Source organism: Spea bombifrons, chromosome 5 (assembly GCF_027358695.1).
Source record: "Spea bombifrons isolate aSpeBom1 chromosome 5, aSpeBom1.2.pri, whole genome shotgun sequence".
In the NCBI taxonomy this organism is placed as follows: domain Eukaryota; kingdom Metazoa; phylum Chordata; class Amphibia; order Anura; family Pelobatidae; genus Spea; species Spea bombifrons.
Genome location: NC_071091.1, coordinates 49,866,541 through 49,886,753, shown reverse-complemented (window position 1 = coordinate 49,886,753; position 20,213 = coordinate 49,866,541). Strand labels below are relative to the sequence as shown.

The window sequence follows — 20,213 nt, the reverse complement described above, 5'->3', positions numbered from 1 at the left end:
GATTCACTAAAACTTCACTAAAATATCTCTCTTCAGTGTCATGTCAAACAAGCAGCTTTATATTAATGCCAAAAAAGTTAAGGCGTTGGAACAAAGAGTTAATGCCCAATATCTTTTAGTAAAATGTCCTACTACTTGATAGAGGAACAAAAATACAGACCAAACAATGTTTACATGGTGTGAAATGTGCATGTTATGTGCGTTTGGTGTGTAGAAGAGTGAGAACAGTACTTCATAAATCAACAAGATAATCCGTTTTTATAGATAAAACTTAAGCTTAAAACATAGATTGACTGTATGATATAGCAATTATACATACCACAACAGGTTCTTGAAATAAGGAGTACAAAGTTACCAAGCTTTTTTAAACCCTTTATGTTATTTTCTTGACATACTAGATACTGCTATATTTTTCTAAAACTATTTATATTAACTGAAGGAGAACCCTTGTAACAGTGCTGCCCCAGGGCCCTACATAATCTTGAGCTGTCTTTACCACAGGAGAAAGGCACAGCTGCCTAAAGCATAAACATCCTCAAAGAGTCACCTACAACTAGTGTTCTTGCCCATTCTCCTCAAATGACCTCGCAGAAACCAGGGTATGGTGGTTTCAAAGTAATAGCTGGGTAACTCAGGTAAAACTGAGGAGTACCAACTCCATTTTCACTGTCCATGAAGTGCCTTTTCCATAACACTAAATAGTGCACTTCCTCAGTAGAGAATGAGCAGGGAGTGCTTCCTGTAGTAGGATGTGCCCTGGATGTGCCAAATGAGCCAGCATAGTCAACTGGGTGTTACAGAGGCAAAGAGGGCAAAGTTATTCGGTTCATTATTCAGCATCTGCAAGAACCTAGATACATTCATTACAGCAAACATCAGTCCTTCTTTGTATTCATTTGTAAATAACTAAACTGTTCCTATGTACAAATGATGTTGTAGTTCCCCCGATATTTACGTATGATTAAGAAAATATATTATTTTTAGTGAAGTGAGATTTGTTCATCAGATTTGCAAAAAACAAAATATGCCCCATGACCACCACCATAAAATGCACCCCTCCCTCTTTTTTGGTACAATATATGCGTGCAATAACTATAAAGACACTCTGTGACTGGTATACCATTCTGCATGCACCATTTTTTGCGATATAACAGAGATAATAGATGAACTCTATATTGGAATTATAATTTTACTATAGTCAATGTTGGGCATGTTTATACATAGCATAGTATACGATATTTGCCTAATGCAGTACCTACTTGCCTAAACCATACCATCTTAGCTGCTAGAACTTCCTTGTCATTGATACAACCACCACACTACCTCTCACCCTTTCTCTGTGCCTTATGTTTGTCACCCCATTCCCTCAAGATTATAAGCTTGCGAGCAGGGTTCTCTCCACTTAATGTAGCAGTTTGTCTTAGTCTGTCAATTCTCTTCTTGTCATACCCCTTGAATTTATGTATTGTATTAAGCGCTGCGTAAACTGTTGGCGCTATATAAATAAAAGTTAATAATAATAATAATAACGCAGTCCAATACTTGCTAAATTAACCTCACAACTCACTCTATTCATAGTTTACTATATTACAAACATTTGTCCAACAAAATTCACTAATTAATAAATGCACTAACCCATATCAAATAAGGTATACATTGTTATTTTTTATAAAAATAAATAGTTTTCCTGCAGTATACTTTGCATTGCTTTTTGAGACAATGCTTATGTTCTCTGCATAATATGTGATTGTAAAAAGGATCCTGCTTTGCAGAGGAAAATAAAAAGTGCAAAACACATATCTAAAATCGATACTTTAAAAGTGTATGATTGCATTGTTGGCTTGTTGCCAATTTGGTCACACAAAATCTATTTCACATGTAAATTTACAGTTTATAGAATTATTTAAATTATTTATTGATTTATATAGTGCTGTACAATGGAGTAAAAGGAATAAAGACAAGCAACTTTTTAACACAGACTAGAACCCACAATTGTATGTAACATGGCATCATTAAAATTAAATACTTATTTCCCTTTAATGTTATTGAGCTGTGTAGGTGGAATAATCTAAGTGACCAGAGAAGTAAGGTGGTTGCCTGCACATCTGCAGTGCTATCACATGGGTATATAGAATAATGTATAGCCTGGTCTCTAGGCAACAAAACCTAACCATATACAATACCACTAAAAAGTTTGGTGTCGCTTAGCTGTTTTCACGGAAAATGAGGACATTCTAGTTGTGCTAACATGAATGCAAAGGGTTTTCCATTGACCAATCAGCCTTTTAATATGATAAACCTGGATTAGCTAACACTATGTGTCGTTGGAACGCAGGAGCGATGGTTGCTGATAAAAAGCCTCTGTACATATATGAATAAATTCCATTAAAATATAGACATGTATTTCTAATTCATTTGACTTAATTTTAATGGACAAAATTTACTTTTCTTTCAAAAACAAGGACATTTCCAAGTGACCCGAATCTTTTTAAAGGTAGAGTATACCTGATTGTATTTTATTACATTTACAGATCAGTATCACTGTCTTTCAAAAACAAAACAAAAAAAAAAAACACCACCTTGTTGGAAATGTTGTTTTGACAGTCTGGCACAGGTTATTTATTATTTTTTTTTGCTGGGTTGGCGTCTTTCTGTGAAATCCAATTTTTTATGTCAGTTTGAGTGCAGGCAAGTATTTATTTAACCTGTTGGAATTGTCTGTAAAAGCCAGAAATGATTTGGGGTTGCTATATTTTCAAGCCTTTGGCAATGCTTGCCCCTAGATTTTGAGATGAAGGAAAACATTTGTTTGAACACTAAAAAAGGTTTTAAACTTTTAGTTTGCACACTTAATTTTCTGCTGAGTATCTGTGATGCTTTAGAGGCTCACTTAATGGTTAAAAGGGTACAGAACCCTGTAGCTCTCTCCCTCTATAATCATCCAATTGGACCCCTCACTGTGCTACACCTCTTTTCCTCCTCCATGAAGTTCAGGTATAAATCAAATCAACACATGGAAACATAGCATTGCAGGTATAGATTAAATCACAAGCAAACTCAGTCTTGAAGGTATAGATCAAATAAAGAATGCATGGAAACCCTATATTGCAGGCATAGATCACAGGTTTCACACCCATAGCACCCATATTGATCACATAGGCTTAGCCCCAGCACCCATATTGCATACATAAGGACTTGCCCCAGCAATCAGATAATACACAGACACATGACTTAAGCAGATTGCACACAATGGATTTACCAAAACACCCAAAATACACACAGACATGGGACTTCCCCAGACTGCATCCACAGTAGTCTCCTCTCAGAGTCCCAGGGCTCCTCTCTGCCTGGCTCACACACAATCTTAAATTAATCTATACCTTTTAGGCCCAAAACAGTAATGGAAAGACTGTTAGAATACAATCATATACTCTACTCTTACAAATGCCTACCCATGAACACATACATCCACAAGCACATGCAAGTTTGCTAATACACATAACCACCCTAGTTTACACTTACCCTTGCATCCACTTCCCTATCTCTTTATCTCCCCCCTTTCTCATTTTCCCCTTTATCTCTTTGATTCTCCTCTTTCTCAATATGTAACCCATTTATCTTTGCTCATCTCTCTCTTTTCTCTTTATCCCGCCTCCTCATTATCTCTTATGGTAACGTCTTTTCTCCCTACCTCTCCCCTTTCTCTTTATTTCTCTCCCTTCTCATTATCTCTTATGGTCTCTCTTTATCTCTCCACTTTCTTTTTTTTATCTCTCCTCCTCTTTCTCTCTCTCCCCTGGAAAAAAAGTGTCACTAAACATAATATGGCATGGATATGATGTGTATAATGCATTTCCTCACCCTTAGTTGGGTGTCACCCCTTTTACCGCATTACCCAAAATATAATATATATATATATATATATATATATATATAATATGGGTTTAGCCGTATTAGTCCAGTAGACACGATGTCAAAAAAAAACAGAGTATTGCAGAGTATGCGGTTATACCGTTTTTATTGGACTAACATAATATTTAAAAGACAAGCTTTCGAGAGTTATCCTCTCTTCATCAGGTCGGAAGCAACACTGATCAGCATGACAGAGGTTAGAACTTAAAACAAGTGATGGTATTAGGGAAGGGGAGGGGGAGTTGAGTGGGGTGTCATAAATAATTGGCCTGGGGGTGAAAAATGCAGAGAGATAGCCAAAGGACAGAACATTCTTAAGCCCCTAGTTATCAACACTGTGAGCTTTATACAGGACACCACAGATTTTCTTAATAAACTGAGCCAAGTCACAAACCTACCTGCCAATACTATACTTGCTACCATGGATGTGGAGTCTTTATATAGTAACATCCCACATACAGATGGTATTGAGGCCTACATTAAATTCCTCTCCTCCCAAAGCTCCAAATATGACAGTGAAACTATCCCCAAGCTCATAGAATTTATACTTACATACAACTATTTCAATTTCAACAACACTAACTACCTACAAATGACCGGGACAGCCATGGGCACCAAGATGTCACCACAACATGCCAATCTCTTCATGGCCAACCTGGAATAGAGATTCCTAGTCACTCACCCCTACAAACCACATAAATATTATCGTTATATCGACAACATTTTTATAATTTGAAGAGAAGGAGAAGAAAACCTTTCAGAATTCCATAAATCTTTCATTCATTCCACCCATAAATAAAATTGAAAATGAATTTCTCAAAACATAGTGTGAGCTTCCTGGACTGTGCCAAAACTGTCACCGCTGGCTCACTCCACTCTTCTGTGTACAGAAAACCCACAGACAGGTACAGCTACCTTCACAATTCAAGCTTTCATCCCAATCACACTAAACAAGGTGTCATGTACAGTCAAGCCATCAGATACCACCATATTTGCTCTGACACCGAGGACCGAGACAAACACCTAGGCGCGCTGGCAGAATGATTTCAGAGGAAGGGCTACAGGGAAAAAACGATATCTAAAAAAAATAAATCTGCTCTAACAACACGGGAAAGGCTTCTAGAGTACAAAAAAAGGATAACACTGGCAGGATCCCTCTGGTGGTTACATACAACCCAACTCTTGAGGAAATACGCAAAATTATTAAAGACCTACAGCCAGTACTCTCAGAGGACCCCATTCTGAAAAAAAATATTCCCTCAGCCCCCGATACTGGCATTTAAACAACCACCAAACCTGAGGAAAAGATTGGTCCGCAGCAAACTGGCACCAGAACAGGAGCATCCATAGAATGGCACTGTACGATGCAACAGATACCGCTGCAAACTTTGTCAACATATATGTGACAGTGACACAGCCAGTCACATCAACGAAACATACATCATCAAGGATTCATATTCATGTACAATAACGTTAACAACACAACCAGCATAGTAAGCTTTGAGCTGGTCCTGCCAAGAACCGGTAGGCCGTGATGTCATTAGATTTACCCTGCATGCCAGTAGTTAAATCTTTAAAGGTGGCTAATTAAATCTGAAATATATGATCAAAAGCTACAGGTTGATGATCTTTCTTAGAGCATAACCAGGAATTGGAACACTTAGTTGTTCTAAAATCCTACATCCTCCTGCTGCTCAGACTACTAACCCTGGTTGTCTAAAGAATAAATAGCTACGTTTCCAACAGCGCAGACAGGGCCGGCCTTAGGGGTGTGCGACCTGTGCGACCGCACAGGGCGCCATGGTTGCAGGGGCGCCTGACCGGGACTTAGATTAAAGCATCGTTTTTTTTTTGTTTTTTTTTTGGAAACTTTATTTAACATCATTGATGTTAAATAAAGTTTAAAAAAAAACAACGATGCTTTAATCTAAGTCCCGGTCAGGGGCGCCGAGCGGTTGCTCGTGAAGTTCTCGGCAACCGCTCGGCGCCCCTTACTCTCCGTGACTCCGTCGCGGTGCCAGCATCTCATGTTGAGCGCCGGACTATACCGGCGCTCAACATGAAATGCCGGCAGAGCGAGAAGACGGATGCCTCCCGCTCTTACCGCAGGACTCCGGCAACAAGGTAAGTGGGGGGGGGGTTAGTTTGAAGGGGCAGAGGGGGGGGTAGTTTGAAGGGGCAGAGGGGAGGGGTAGTTTGAAGGGGTAGAGGGGAGGGGTAGTTTGAGGGGGGGTAGTTTAAAGGGGCAGAGAGGGCGGGTAGTTTGAAGGGGCAGAGAGGGGGGGTAGTTTGAAGGGGCAGAGGGGGGGTAGTTTGAAGGGGCAGAGAGGGGGGGTAGTGAGGGGGGGCGCCAGAGGAGTAGTCCGCACAGGGCGCCACAACGCCTAAGGCCGGCTCTGAGCGCAGACCTCTTCTTCTGACAGCTTGTACACAGATTTAGTGAACAAGTTTATAGCAGAGAAAGTATACAAATCAGTCCTGTAAGGGGTGAAAAACATTCTGATCCCCTGCTACACTACCAGTGTAGACAATAACTAAAGAAACCACTGGTAAATACTATAGCAATGGCGGACATTTTCATGATCAGGTTTGTTACACTGTGTTTGCTGCTGCTGCTGCTGCAACACCAATTTGTAACAGTTTATATGAAAATGTAAAAACTACTGCATTCCTGAAACTCGGGAGCCACAGTAGCAGTGTAAATGCTGCGCTTCGTACAGCTACTCAATTGTTTGCAGGAAGCAGGACATTTCACAAACTCCTAGGGCATATTAATCTCCAAAAAGTATATTGATATCCGTCCATATAAAACACGCAATAGGAACTAGCCGTACATAATTACATATACAGTATTTTCCAGAAAATTGTTGATCACGTTGTTTTTAAAATTTCCTAGCGTTCATCTAAACTGTAACTGTTTAACATGTATATCTACTTTGATATTTTAATAGTAATCTGCTTACTTGTATGATTTGTATGATGCTGTGATCATAGGCAGTGTGTATATCTATAACCGTACACTATTCTCTTTTAACTTAAAACTTCATACCATTCCTGAACTATATAAATATTATTCCGTGTCATGCTTGTGTGTTCGAAACACAGAGTTTGTGGACAGAAAATATCCATTCAGCCCACCTAGTCTGCCCATTTTCCCTGATGAAAGCCTCTTAACCAGTACATTATCTTGTCTTAAATTCAAGATAGGTGTATGCCTATCCCATGTATGTTTAAATTAATACACTACATTAGCCACTACCACTTCTGATTGGAGGCTGTTCTATTTATTGATCACACTCTAAGTAAAGTAAAACTTTCTTACATCTAAACACCCGACACTCTAGTTTTAGACCATGACATTTTGTTCTAACTTTTTTTACCTGCTTTAAAATAAACTTCTCCCATGCTTTGTTAAATCGTATTTAAATTTTTCTATCACATCTTTTTCTTACAAGCCATACATATTGAGCTCCCTTAGTCTTTCATGATAATTTTTACCCCGCAAACTATTCACTAATTTGTCAGCCCCCTTGTGTACACACTACACAAAATGCTAATATCTTTCTAGAGATGGGATCTTTAGAACTGTACACAATACTCTATGTAAAGATCTGCTCCGATCTTTAAAGTGGCAGAACGATCTCACCTCTTCCTGCTGCTAATTCCTCCAGCTATAAAACCCAGCACCCTTCTTGCTTTTTGTGACAATTTATTGCATTGTCTGCAATAAACCATCATGTTGCTAAATTAATACTGAACTTTCTACACATGCTGTCCTGGAACCCTGCCTCTTTGAGTTGCACTAAGGAGGTGGAACTATAAGGGCTAAGAAACAAAAATTAGTAGGGGAATGTCTGTAGAATGTAAGCAACAGGGACTTCGGAGGTTTGTGCAACCAACCAGGCCCAAAACGCAACTACCGTCCACTGGCCCTTTGGGGAAATCGAGCATGTTCTTAGATATGATCATTATAATTGAACTTCATTATTTCAAGAAAACATACAAAAAAAACTTTACAGAATTTGGAAATAAATGCACAGGCCTGTTATAGTTCTGTAGAAAAAATATGGTTATATCCTACCTTTTTGTAAAGACTTCTGAGGTCTCTATACTGCCACATGCTGTTTAGGACCTGAGATGCTGCTTTCACTACTTTTGGGGAATGCCTGCATAGAACATAAAAACAAAAATAATATATAAAAGCAACACACATTGGGTACATACAGTAAAACATCATAAAAGTGGGACATTTTACAATAATTAAGGTTATATAGCTCTTTCGAAAGGGCAATCTTTTATGGTAACATTCATCTGTACTACAGTTAGAATGCATATACATCTCTCTATACATTCACTTTGTTTCCCCAACCCCTCAGCTATTTGCCTTGCCAGAGATAAGTTCCATCAAACATGGGCATATGGGCACATGGGACACATGACATTCTAAAATCATTGCAATGCAATATAGGTGGACACCACTTCTGAAGGATTATTAATATTATTACTATTATTAACAGGGCTCGACAAACCCCTGGCGCCAAGTTGCCATGCCCACAATGGAGAAGGACTGGCCAGGGCTGCAGTGAAGCATGTGTGCAGGGTCATATGATGTGTATTACATGAACCCGAGGTAGAAGACAGGCAGCGGTGTGGAGGTCTCCATGAGGTGAGAGGGAGAGGGGAGTAGTTTTTACGCATGTGTGTATACTGTAGTGTCAGAACCAGTGTGTATAAATGTATTTGTATAGTGCTGGAGTTAGTGTGTGTTTATATACTGTAGTGTCAGAGCCTGTGTATATATATATATATATATATAGTACTTGAGTCAGTGTGTGTGTGTAAATGTATAATGCCAGTCAATGTGTCTAGTATATTGTAGCACCAGATTCAGTGTGTATGTGTGCTTAGTGCCAATTAACTCCTAATTATGATAATTGGCAAATCAGAATATCTTAAAAAGTCATTACATCAATGTCTGGAATCTTCCAGACTGTTTAAAGACACAATCAACCTGGTGTATGTAAACTTGTGATCCAGTGGAATTCTGATATAATGTAATACATTGTTTTCAAATTACCTTATGTTAACAGAGTAGATGCATTAATTGACTTCCCTAAGTAATGTATGGTAACGTGAAATGTGTGGCGTTGTGAAAACGTGGATGTGTGTGTTATTGTAAAGTTAGTGAGCATATGATGTTAGCATGTGTCTGTTACTTTGTCGTGTTAGAGTGTGTAAGTGTATGGTGTTAGCATGAGTGTGTGTATGTCAGCATATGGTTTTATGGTTAGTAGGAGACGAGGCACAACAGACGGCTTGTACTGTGTACTAATGCATTTATCAACTTTCATTATTTTTTTCAATTTATCTAGCAAATTTGTTTACCCCTGATTATTAAGATGGGAGACAACATCTTGTTTTATTTAATTATTTTACTGTGGCATTGTAGATAACTGAAATTACATTATCAAAAATGGGTAATTGATCCCATAATATTAATGACTGGTGAAATCAGTGGCTTTAAATATAATAGGTATGAATACCTGTATGAATACTTGACAGCCTGTATATATCACTTTTAATTAATCAATAGTACAATAATACGGATAAGAAAGTAGTGATATATGTTTATAGTATTAAGAAAATTAAGGCTAATAATTAATCTGCAAATATTTAGAACTAGATAAATAAGTTTATATTCTCGAACAATACATGCTGACCTAATTTGTATAGCCAGATACCAGATGCAACTATAATGTCTAGAAATCTCTTAACTTTCTTTCTAAGTGACTTTGCCTGGACTTCCGTTTCTATAGGAAAGTTTTTCATGCTTGGTGGCACAATATAATAGCACGTACTTTGTAATACAGTTTGCAACCATAGCTACTGGAATTCTAAATGCAGAGTTGCTGGTCAGATTTTTTAATTGGTATTCAGAATGAGCAGTCAAGCACCACGTAACCTATCTTAAGCAAATGAAAAGAAAAGAGCAAGTTTTTCATTACAGGATTGATTTCTTGATAGCATTGATTTAGATTATTTCCATACCAGGCCTATTTTAACATTCAAGAACATTATAGAGACAATGATTTCTTTGCATTGTGACACCTTCTTACATGTTATAAAAAAGGTAATTAAACATAGGTTACGCTTGACTTTAACTTGCTGAAGTATATGGCAGGTCTATCAATTTCATCTATAATGCACCACAACGTAGGGCAAATTTAAGTTCACCTTATCCTTACAGTCTAATAATGAATTATCTTGAATCCAAATAAAAAGATGAATTAAATAAATTACTATTGTTCAAACTCCATTCAGAAATCCGCATAACTGTTTTGGGGATTCAGGAGTTAAATGAAATAAATAGATTAAGGTGACCCATAACTACCTGTCCATACTGTATATAATGTACTGTAACATTTTTTAAGTTAAAGATAAGCTTTTTTGAGGAAGCAGAAGTGCTTATAAATATGGGCTGTGATATGCAGGAACTATAACTGTGGTGGTTTTTAACCCAGTGCAAACCCAAATTAGATACCCCAAATATATTTGATGCATCTGCTTGTGGCTTTTTTGTGAATTTGATTTGTGGAAGCCAAGTTAAATATCCAAATCACCTGCCCTTGAGTGCAATCTCCCCATCGATTAAAATTTCCTAAACCATAAAATCAGAAGAAACAATGTCCACATTTCCCCTTTTCCGCTCTGGGAAGTTATTAACCATTTGTGGGTTCATGGTACAGTGTAGTATAGTGAATGAAGGAGGCAGTTTATCCTTCAGCTACTAGATGCTAGTGGCTATACAAGAACATACACACACCTCCACGTGACTGGTTGGACACATTTCAATCTAAGTTATTATTACAATTATTTTTTGCATTGTGATGTAGAAGAGTAGGCAGGCCCAGATTGAAGGGGCAGGGGGGGTAGTTTGAAGGGGCGGGGGGGGGTAGTTTGAAGGGGCAGGGGGGGGTAGTTTGAAGGGGCAGAGGGGGGGGGTAGTTTGAAGGGGTAGAGGGGAGGTAGTTTGAAGGGGCAGAGGGGGGGGTAGTTTGAAGGGGTAGAGGGGAGGGGTAGTTTGAAGGGATAGAGGGGAAGGGTAGTTTGAGGGGGGGTAGTTTAAAGGGGCAGAGAGGGCGGGTAGTTTGAAGGGGCAGAGAGGGGGGGTAGTGAGGGGGGGCGCCAGAGGAGTAGTCCGCACAGGGCACCACAACACCTAAGGCCGGCTCTGACTCTATGTAAAGATCTGATCCGATCTTTAAAGTGGCAGAACGATCTCACCTCTTCCTGCTGCTAATTCCTCCAGCTATAGAACCCAGCACCCTTCTTGCTTTTTGTGACAATTTATTGCATTGTCTGCAATAAACCGTCATGTTGTTAAATTAATACTGAACGCTTTCTACACATGCTGTCCTGGAGCCCTGCCCAGTGGGCCGCTGCGAACATGACCACATACTTATCTGCTGCTCCAGTGCGCAGAAAAAAATTAAGGCAGCACAAATCCAGCTGTCGGCCACACTGATGTCATCAGGCGGCTGTCACCTTAAAGTGCCACTCATTTAATTCATTAACAACATAGAGGATAAAGAATGAGAATACTGTTGAATAACACAAATAATTGTATGTGCCTCAATATAGTCTAGCATTGCTTCCCATATTATTCTTTCAAGTAATTTACCCTCTACTAATAGGAAACTCACCTGCAAATTTTCTATTGTGTTTATGATCGATTTTTAAAAAACGTGATTACATTAGCATTTCTTCGGTACTGTTGCACAGGACCAGAGGCTATAGAGCCGCCTAACATTAAATTGAGAGGTTTTGTATTATTTTATCTGATTGGATTGCATTTTTGCAAGTTTTGTTGCATATTGTATCATTAAGCACAGATGGTCCCTTTGCTAATGTGAACTCACCTTTACCAGCTTAATTGTAATTCACCTTTAATAAATTAACCCAATAGAAAAAAAAATACAAACTAAACAACTATTGTCTTGAAAAAATGTACAGATATATCAATTAATCTTATGTAACAATATAAGATGAAAGCATGCCCTGTGACAAATTCTAAGACAATAAATACACACACTAGTACTCATGTAACTAAATTGGAGAGGGCTGCACCGTTCATGCATTTAGAATTAGCTACCATATAAAAGTGCCATCAATTAGGTGTACAAATGTCCTAAAATATTGGCTCATTCTAACATACTTGTCTCCTTTACTCTTCGAAATGCCAACCAGCTTTTCGATGCCTCCTGCATCCCTTAAGGCTTTGGCATTCTCCATGTTTTTTGTTATCACTTCATGAAGAGTGCAGCAGATAGCTGTAACAGTGTCATCTGACATCGCCTTACTCCCTGAGTTGTTGCTGTTGTTTCCCCCAGGAAGACGGTGGACAAGGTCCCGCATGGCATATTTGCCTATTAAAAAACAAAACAAACACATTATTGGAAATAAAACTGTAAAATTATTACTTTTCCAAAATGCTTTACCTCAAAGTGAAACTTGTTACTGAATAATGAATCAAACTAACACTTTTAAACTTAAAACAAAACTATATTTTAACATAATAAGTATTTCCAAGCAAAAAAAAAACGTGAGTAAATTTAGAACCTTACTAAACTTTATTAGGTGTACACATACAGTAGATTCTTGCAAAAATATTGGTAAAAAGCAATAATTAGCAATTAGAATTATTTTTTTTTTTTTAGAAGCCATTTGACCTCCATGGTTTACATCACAATAAAGTACTTTTCATGGCTTTACAAACTTATTTGTAAACTCATTATCTATTTCTTTATGATAAGTATTAAGTATAAAGTATAAATAAGTATTAATGATATGTTAGTTGGTGCATTTTGTTCTGTTTGTTTCCTTTGTTATAACAAACAAATCAAATATCTAGTGATAGCACTTCTGGAATAATATCACACTGCTGACAACATAAAACTGATTAACACTGTGGGGAAAATGTAGGTGTTATGACTTAGTTCCTCTTTTGTGGCTGGAATCTTTTGGATAAACATTACAGATTTATTTAAAAGGTGTCCTTTATTGTTGTTTTCTAATGTTTAGCAAGCGTTTCACAAAAAAGTATTTTTTCCTAAATAGGTCATGCAAGACCAAATATATTAATTCATGAATATGTTGAGTCTGAATAGTGTCACTTACTGATTGGATTTAGTTTGTTGCACTTGTTTTGTAATAGTTACCCCTATATGCCACTCTGGCATATAGGGAGGTATAAGGCATTTCAGGAGGCAGAGTGGCGTATAAAGGGTTAAAAGGCATTTCTGGAGGCAGAGTGGCATAAAGGGGGTTAAAAGGCATATCATAGAGCACTCTGCCTACAGAAATGACTCCCTGGTGTGTAGTCGGGGCAGCGAGTAGATGCATAGCGTAGGCAACTTCCGCTGCAGCTGGAAGGAGGTGCGATTAGCAGCAGGGGTTGTCTGCGTCCATCGGTGCAGGGAAATCTCCTCTCTGACAGCCGGGGAAGGGCTGGGCGATGTACGCAGGCAACCTAATCAAGCAAATACGGTATTAGAAGAAATACACCGTAGGAAAACTCCCTATGTTCTATTAGCCTTAGACGTAGAAAAGGCATTTGACAGAGTTAACTTGGAAGTTTATGGAGGAGATCCTGCGGGCATTTGGATTAAACAGTTGGTTTAAAAGATCTTTTATAGCACTATAAAAGCAGGTTGCAGAATGAGGAATATAGGTTACAGGGACAGGCTACACACATAAATACAGGACTAGCCTAAGACTATATGATAACTATTGGAGATTTAGTCACATCTTATGGCCATAGTATGCTTAGCCCACCTCTACGCCAAAGTACTCCAATATTCGGTGGGTCCTAACACTAAACCCTGCCTACGGAAGTACTAATAAACTGAACATTGAAACTAAACACATATCAGAAAGACATACCTGTAGACTGCAGACTGAGACAAACATAACAGGTGGGGCACACCTTATAAAGGGAACAGAGCTGAAGCAAAGAGCAGAACTGGAATCAAGGAATCAGAAGCACAGTACAGAGCATAAGGAAATCCAGGAATGGATTGTAGCAAAACAGGGAAACAGTAGCAAGACAGAGATATGCAGCTCCGCGGCCTGGTTGGGGGCCTGACATGATCCCTAAGAAAACTTTGAGGAGGGAGATCTCCCAGGTTGGAATTGGTTATCCAGATCTTTATAGATTACAAGATGCTTCTCAAATATCATATGTACTTGCATGGGGCTTAAGTAATAAACATAATTTAGGATGATTCAATTGCAAGAAATTTGTAATAATTCAGATCCACTTAAGTTAAGTTGGCTTAATAATAGTATCATAAAAAAATTGACGATTACAAGCTCTTTAGTGAAAGACTTATTGAATTCGCTATTCAGAATTCGGAATATGTATGGTTTATCAACACTTCTTTCTGAATTCTCACCAATTGAAACACTACACTTTTACATAAAAGATTTGAATATCCTCTTGTGGAAACATTGCGGGATTGATACCCTCGCAGATTTTACTGAAGGAAAACTAATTATTCGCTTTGCCGATATACAAAAACGATACAATATACCACATAGGGAATTATTCTCATATTTACGAATTAAGCATTTTTTTATATTAATGTCGTATTATTTTTATATTTGTATATGACTGTTTTAATGTTCGTCTCCACTCATCTCAAGATGATATTATTAAGTAACGAAACTTGCAGTTTCCGCATCCTACTCTTTATAATAGTTATAATTCTTATGTTATATTTACCGCTGCTTGCGTCTGGATATTTGTTTTTACTGTTTTTCGCTATATATATATATATATATATATATATATATATAGATATATATATACAGGGCCGGCCTTTGGGGTGTGCGACCTGTGCGACCGCACAGGGCGCCACACTCCAGGGGGCGCCGCCGCGGGGTCCGCCGCCACCGTAGCGTGCCGCTGCCGCCAATAGCGTACCTAGCGGGGGGGGTCCGCACCGGGTGCCGCTCATCAGGGGGGCACCCGGCACCCCTCCAGAGATGGACAGTAATGCCGCTGGAGGAGCAGGCTCGCAAGGGAGCGGTATCGGAGGTCTTTAACAGACCTCCGGCTCCCTCGAGTGATTTTAAGCTGGTTCAAGGATCTCCCTTGAACCCGGCTTAAAATCACTCAAGGGAGTCGGAGGTCTGTTAAAGACCTCCGATACCGCTCCCTTGTGATCCATGCGGCAACAGCTGCTGTGCGCCGGGGTTTGTTGTCAGATCCCGGCGCACAACACTGTAGCCGCGCCCACCGCTGTCCGTGCCCTCTGACCCGGAAGAAGACAGAAGAACTAAAGAAGAGGAGCGAAGAGAAGAAAAAGGAGCTGTAAGGAGAAAAGAGGAAAGGTAGGAAAGCATTCAGTGAGAGTGGATTGGTGTATGTGTGGATTGGTATGTGTGTGGATTGGTGTATGTGTGGATTGGTATGTGTGTGGATTGGTGTATGTGTGGATTGGTGTATGTGTGGATTGGTATGTGTGTGGATTGGTATATATGTGTGGATTAGTGTATATGTGTGGATTAGTGTATATGTGTGGATTGGTATATATATGTGTGGATTGGTATATATGTGTGGATTGGTATATATGTGTGGATTGGTATATATGTGTGGATTGGTATATATGTGTGGATTGGTATACGTGTGGATTGGTATGTGTGTGGATTGGTATGCGTGTGGATTGGTATATGTGTGGAATAGTAAGTGTGTGAGAGTGATGGGTGTTATGCTGTACCATTTCCAATGTCTTTTTCATGATCTAATTATGCTCTAAAAGTACATCATAACTCCCATCTGGGAGGCAGAGGCCTTGCACCCCCACCGCAGGACTCCTGAAAGGTAAGTGAACTTCAAAGAGGGAAAGGGTAGATAGTTAGATGGGGGTAGATAGGGAGAAGGGAGTGAGAAGGGGTAGATAGGGCAATCATACTCCTATCATGCCAAGTCTGCGAGTACATCCTGGAATCTGGGTATGCCTGGGCATGATAGGAATGTGATTGCTGTTAATTATATATATCTATATTCGGTTTATGGCCAGGTAAATGCTGCACTTTCGGTTTCAGTCCAGAATTTGTTTCGGTGCATCCCTACTACTAACACAAAAAAAACCAAAAGGATCGATCCAGCACTTGAAAAAAACTTCCAGCTTTATTTATTTTACTAAATGATTAAAAAGCATAATTCACACCTAAGTGCATCTAGTGCACAGGAAACCCCAAATCTGACGCGTTTCAAGCGGCACCCCGCTCTTTATCACAGATCCCTACTACTAAGCCAGACAATGAATGGTACGCCTACACCACATCAATGTTTGGCGTAGTATATAGTGATTGGGGTTTTGTTACAAGTTTTGTTACAAGTTTTTATTCCTTTCTTTTTTTGGGATGGGGGGCGCCAGAGGAGTAGTCCGCACAGGGCGCCAGAACACCTAAGGCCGGCTCTGTATATATATATATTTTCTGTTTGTCCTTATGTCTTAAAAAAATCTAATTATATAAAAAAAAGCCTTTGTAGTGTGGTTGTTGGTTAATGTGCAATTAAAAACCAATTTTGATTTCTAATCTGTCTTAATTTTATTAACTATGAGTTATTAAACTTTAAAAAATATGTTGGTTCTGCATAGGCTAAACATTACAAACTTTGTAACTACTGTCATATACATTTTTTAAAGTAAAAAAATAGGAAAAATATACCTTAAGGAAATAATCAGTAGTAGTGCTTTTGGTGCATGCGCACAGGGGTTTTTTTATACCACAGATTTGCTGTTTGACGAGTCAGCTCTGGAGCTTATTGGCGGTAAATATGTGACATGCAGATAGATGTGATCGATGGAACACATGCAGGGAAAACAGTGGGGCAAATGCATATAGGGGATTTATATCATATAAATTTAAAGGGTAATCAGCTCTCATATACATTAGAGTGTGGGGTTTCCCTTTAAATTAAAGAGTAGAATAAGGTATAACAGTTTCTGCTGTCTCTAAGTGATCTAACTCAATTATAATTTTCTTCTGTTAATTCCCCAAGTTTTTTTTGTTAACCCCCCCCAATAAGGCCATACTGAAAAATGATGCTAATGGATAAAGAGGCATTATATTTACATGTCTAAATTCAAAATGATTATTAACTATGTTGGCAACTATCCATTAGACTAACTGTGTGTTCTTAGGAATCTGAATCTATTTTCCAGATGGTTAAATGCAATAAAAAGTAAAATGCAAGTCAATACAAAAATATTAGTATAATAAAATGTTTCCTTCCTACATCACCCTTATCATTTGCATACCTGCAAAAGCCCTTTGAGTTCATGTGTAGTAAATCATAATATTTTCAACTAAAAGTAAAATTCTAACAAACTCATGTGCTCAAATGACACTTCATTACTTAAAATAGTATATTTTGTTCAGAGCACAGTGTAACCAATGAGTGATGCTGCTGAATCTACTGTTAAATAGTGGCACGTTATAAACATAGAAGAGTGATACACCTTAGTGTTTTTTCTTGGAGCAGAGATCTATGGTAGCTTGTGTGGTTTGTATGATTTCTGCTTCTTGCCAGCTGGGGTATAATGTTGTCCCCCCCCTAGACTTACCAATGCACCCCCAGACTCCCTGGTGTCTAGCGGAGCCAATGGGTGGACATAACCTTCCGGTGACATAACCTTCCGGTGCTCCACCATAGAAGCCCTGGCAGAAGTGCCAGTAGCAGCGGGGGTTGTCTGCATAACCTGATTTTTTGTAAATGCAAGATGAAAGCACTACTTACTTAATTTACGTACATACCTGGGAACTTCTGGGCTCTGGCTACCTGGAGCCTTCCCTTGCGGGCCAGGACTGCCCACTGACGTCAGCGGGCAGTCCCGTGACATCAGTGGGAGGTCCCCCTTGCGCCAGAGGGAGGTCCCCCTGACGCCAGGGGGCGTTCCCGCTCACATCGGTGGGAGGTCCCCCTGACATCAGGGGGTGTTCCCGCTGATATTGGTGGGCGTTCCCACTGACGGCATTGGGAAACACCCCTATTTTAAGGGAAAGTCGGTGGGGAGCGGGACGTGTCAAGACTCCACTCCCGTGACCCGGAGGATTCGGGTCTTGACCTGGAGAACAGGAGAAGCAGTACTTCACCTGGAAATCTCTGGGTCAAACCCGGAGAGTTCCCAGGTATGTTAATGTATTATGGGCAGACAGAAAAAAATAACTGACGTATAATTCTGGCAAATGTTTTCCTTTCTATATTCCTAATACAAAATGCCAGTTGGAACCAAGTCTCATAACATTTTAAAACAACCCAAAATTCTAAAAAAAAGGGGCAAGGGATAATTAACCCCATAAGGACCAGGCTGTTTTTTTTTACTTTTTGTACCCATCATGACTAAGGCTGTTACTGATTATTATAAAGTCAGCTTATTTAGTTCTAATTAAACAATCCAAACTAAATTAAAATGCAGTGAAGTGTAAACCACCTATAAAACATGGTTTAGAACATGACTTTTTCATTTTTCAAATACCAATTTAATATAATTTCCTGTACATCTTACTGTAAAATAGTATTACAACTGTGTTATTGTGTTACAATATTGCATCTACTTGTTGCAACTGCATCAAATCAGTGGAACGTTTGTAACTCCACTGTAAATTAAGCCGATATATATATGAAATGCTTTGGGGCTAAATTAAATTATTAGACCATTTGTCCCACAGGTCAATTTATCAAGGTGAGACATTAGTTCATGCATTGCAGATATTAATTTGTCTTGTAGAATAAGGAAATATTCCAAATCACAGCACCGTATTTGAGCTACTGATAAAGATATCAGGATAAACTGTCAGACTAAATTATGAATATCTAAGTATGTGCTTAATGCTCAAACAGAAAGGCTCAACTATGGAGTTCGCAATAGCTCTTTAGGGAAGTTCCGTGGCATATAATCATCCATCTAAATTACCGTATTGGCTCGAATATAGGCCGCACTTTTTTCCCCCACTTTAAGTTTTTAAAGTGGGGGTGCGGCCTATATTCGGGGTCTAGCGCCCGACGCCCGGGACATGCAGTCCCGGGCGCCGGGCAGGCAGCGGGGTTAAGATACAGATCCCCCGCAGCGGTGCAGGGGACCTGCATCCTTCTCCCCGATACGCTCAGACAGCCTCCCCTGCGAGCACTTCCCACGGGGGGGGGGGTGCCGGCACGGGAGGTTATCTAAGCGCTTTACCTCTGCCCACCCCCGACTTACCGGAGCAGACTCCCGGGTGTCTTGCGGGGCCGGCGGGAGACATTTACGCAATACGCGCATGCAACTTCCGGTACCGGTACCGGTACCGGAAGTTGCATACGCGTATTGCGTAGATGTCCCTCGCCGGCCCCGCAAGACACCGGGAGTCTGCTCCGGTAAGTCGAGGAGGGGGGGCAGAGGAGGACAGCGGCAGCGTATCGCGGGGAGGGAGGACAGCGGCAGCGTATCGCGGGGAGGGAGGACAGCGGCAGCGTATCGCGGGGAGGGAGGACAGCGGCAGCGTATCGCGGGGAGGGAGGACAGCGGCAGCGTATCGCGGGGAGGGAGGACAGCGGCAGCATATCTCGGGGAGGGAGGACAGTGGCAGCATATCTCGGGGAGGGAGGACAGCGGCAGCATATCTCGGGGAGGGAGGACAGTGGCAGCATATCTCGGGGAGGGAGGACAGTGGCAGCATATCTCGGGGGGGGGGACAGAGTGGCAACATGTTTTTTTTGGTGCTTTTTTAAAGAAAAAAAACTTTTTCTTTAAAAAAGCACCAAACTTTTAGGGTGCGGCCTATATACGGGGGCGGCCTATATCCGAGCCAATACGGTATACATGGTATGTAGTTCATTACAAAAAAAACAGGTGACTATACAGACCAATATCACCAATAATTAGGTTTACAGACAATGAAGTCTACAACCTACATTTCATGGTTATCCATTTAGTCCATTTTATACAAATTCCAAAGCATTTTGCTGCATGCACATTGAAACATAGAATTTTACGGCAGACGAGAATCATTCAGCCCATCTAGTCTGCCTATTGTTTAAACCCCATACGTCTTTGGTCAGGTCCTATAGTGAGGAAAGCTTTATGTCTATCCCATGCTTGTTTAAATCCCCTTACTTATTAGGGGATAGCCTCCACCACTGCTGCTGTGAGAGTGTTCCATTTATCTACTACCCTCTGAGTAAAGTAGAACTTCCTTACATTACATCTTTGCCTCTGGCGTTCAAATTTTAGACCATGACCTCTTGTTCT

The 20,213-nt window shown here is 39.9% G+C and overlaps 1 protein-coding gene across 2 annotated transcripts in view; it reads right to left on the bottom strand.

The window, feature by feature from the left end:
• The window catches only part of CTNND2 (catenin delta 2), a 396,723-nt gene that overhangs the window by 19,534 nt on the left and 356,976 nt on the right, over positions 1-20,213 (bottom strand). For both annotated transcript variants that reach the window (XM_053466296.1, XM_053466295.1), the window contains 2 exons: positions 12,128-12,338; positions 7,994-8,078 (listed from right to left, as the gene is read on the bottom strand). In XM_053466296.1, coding sequence (XP_053322271.1) covers positions 7,994-8,078; positions 12,128-12,338 — 296 coding nt within the window. The remainder of the gene's footprint in view (positions 1-7,993; positions 8,079-12,127; positions 12,339-20,213) is intronic.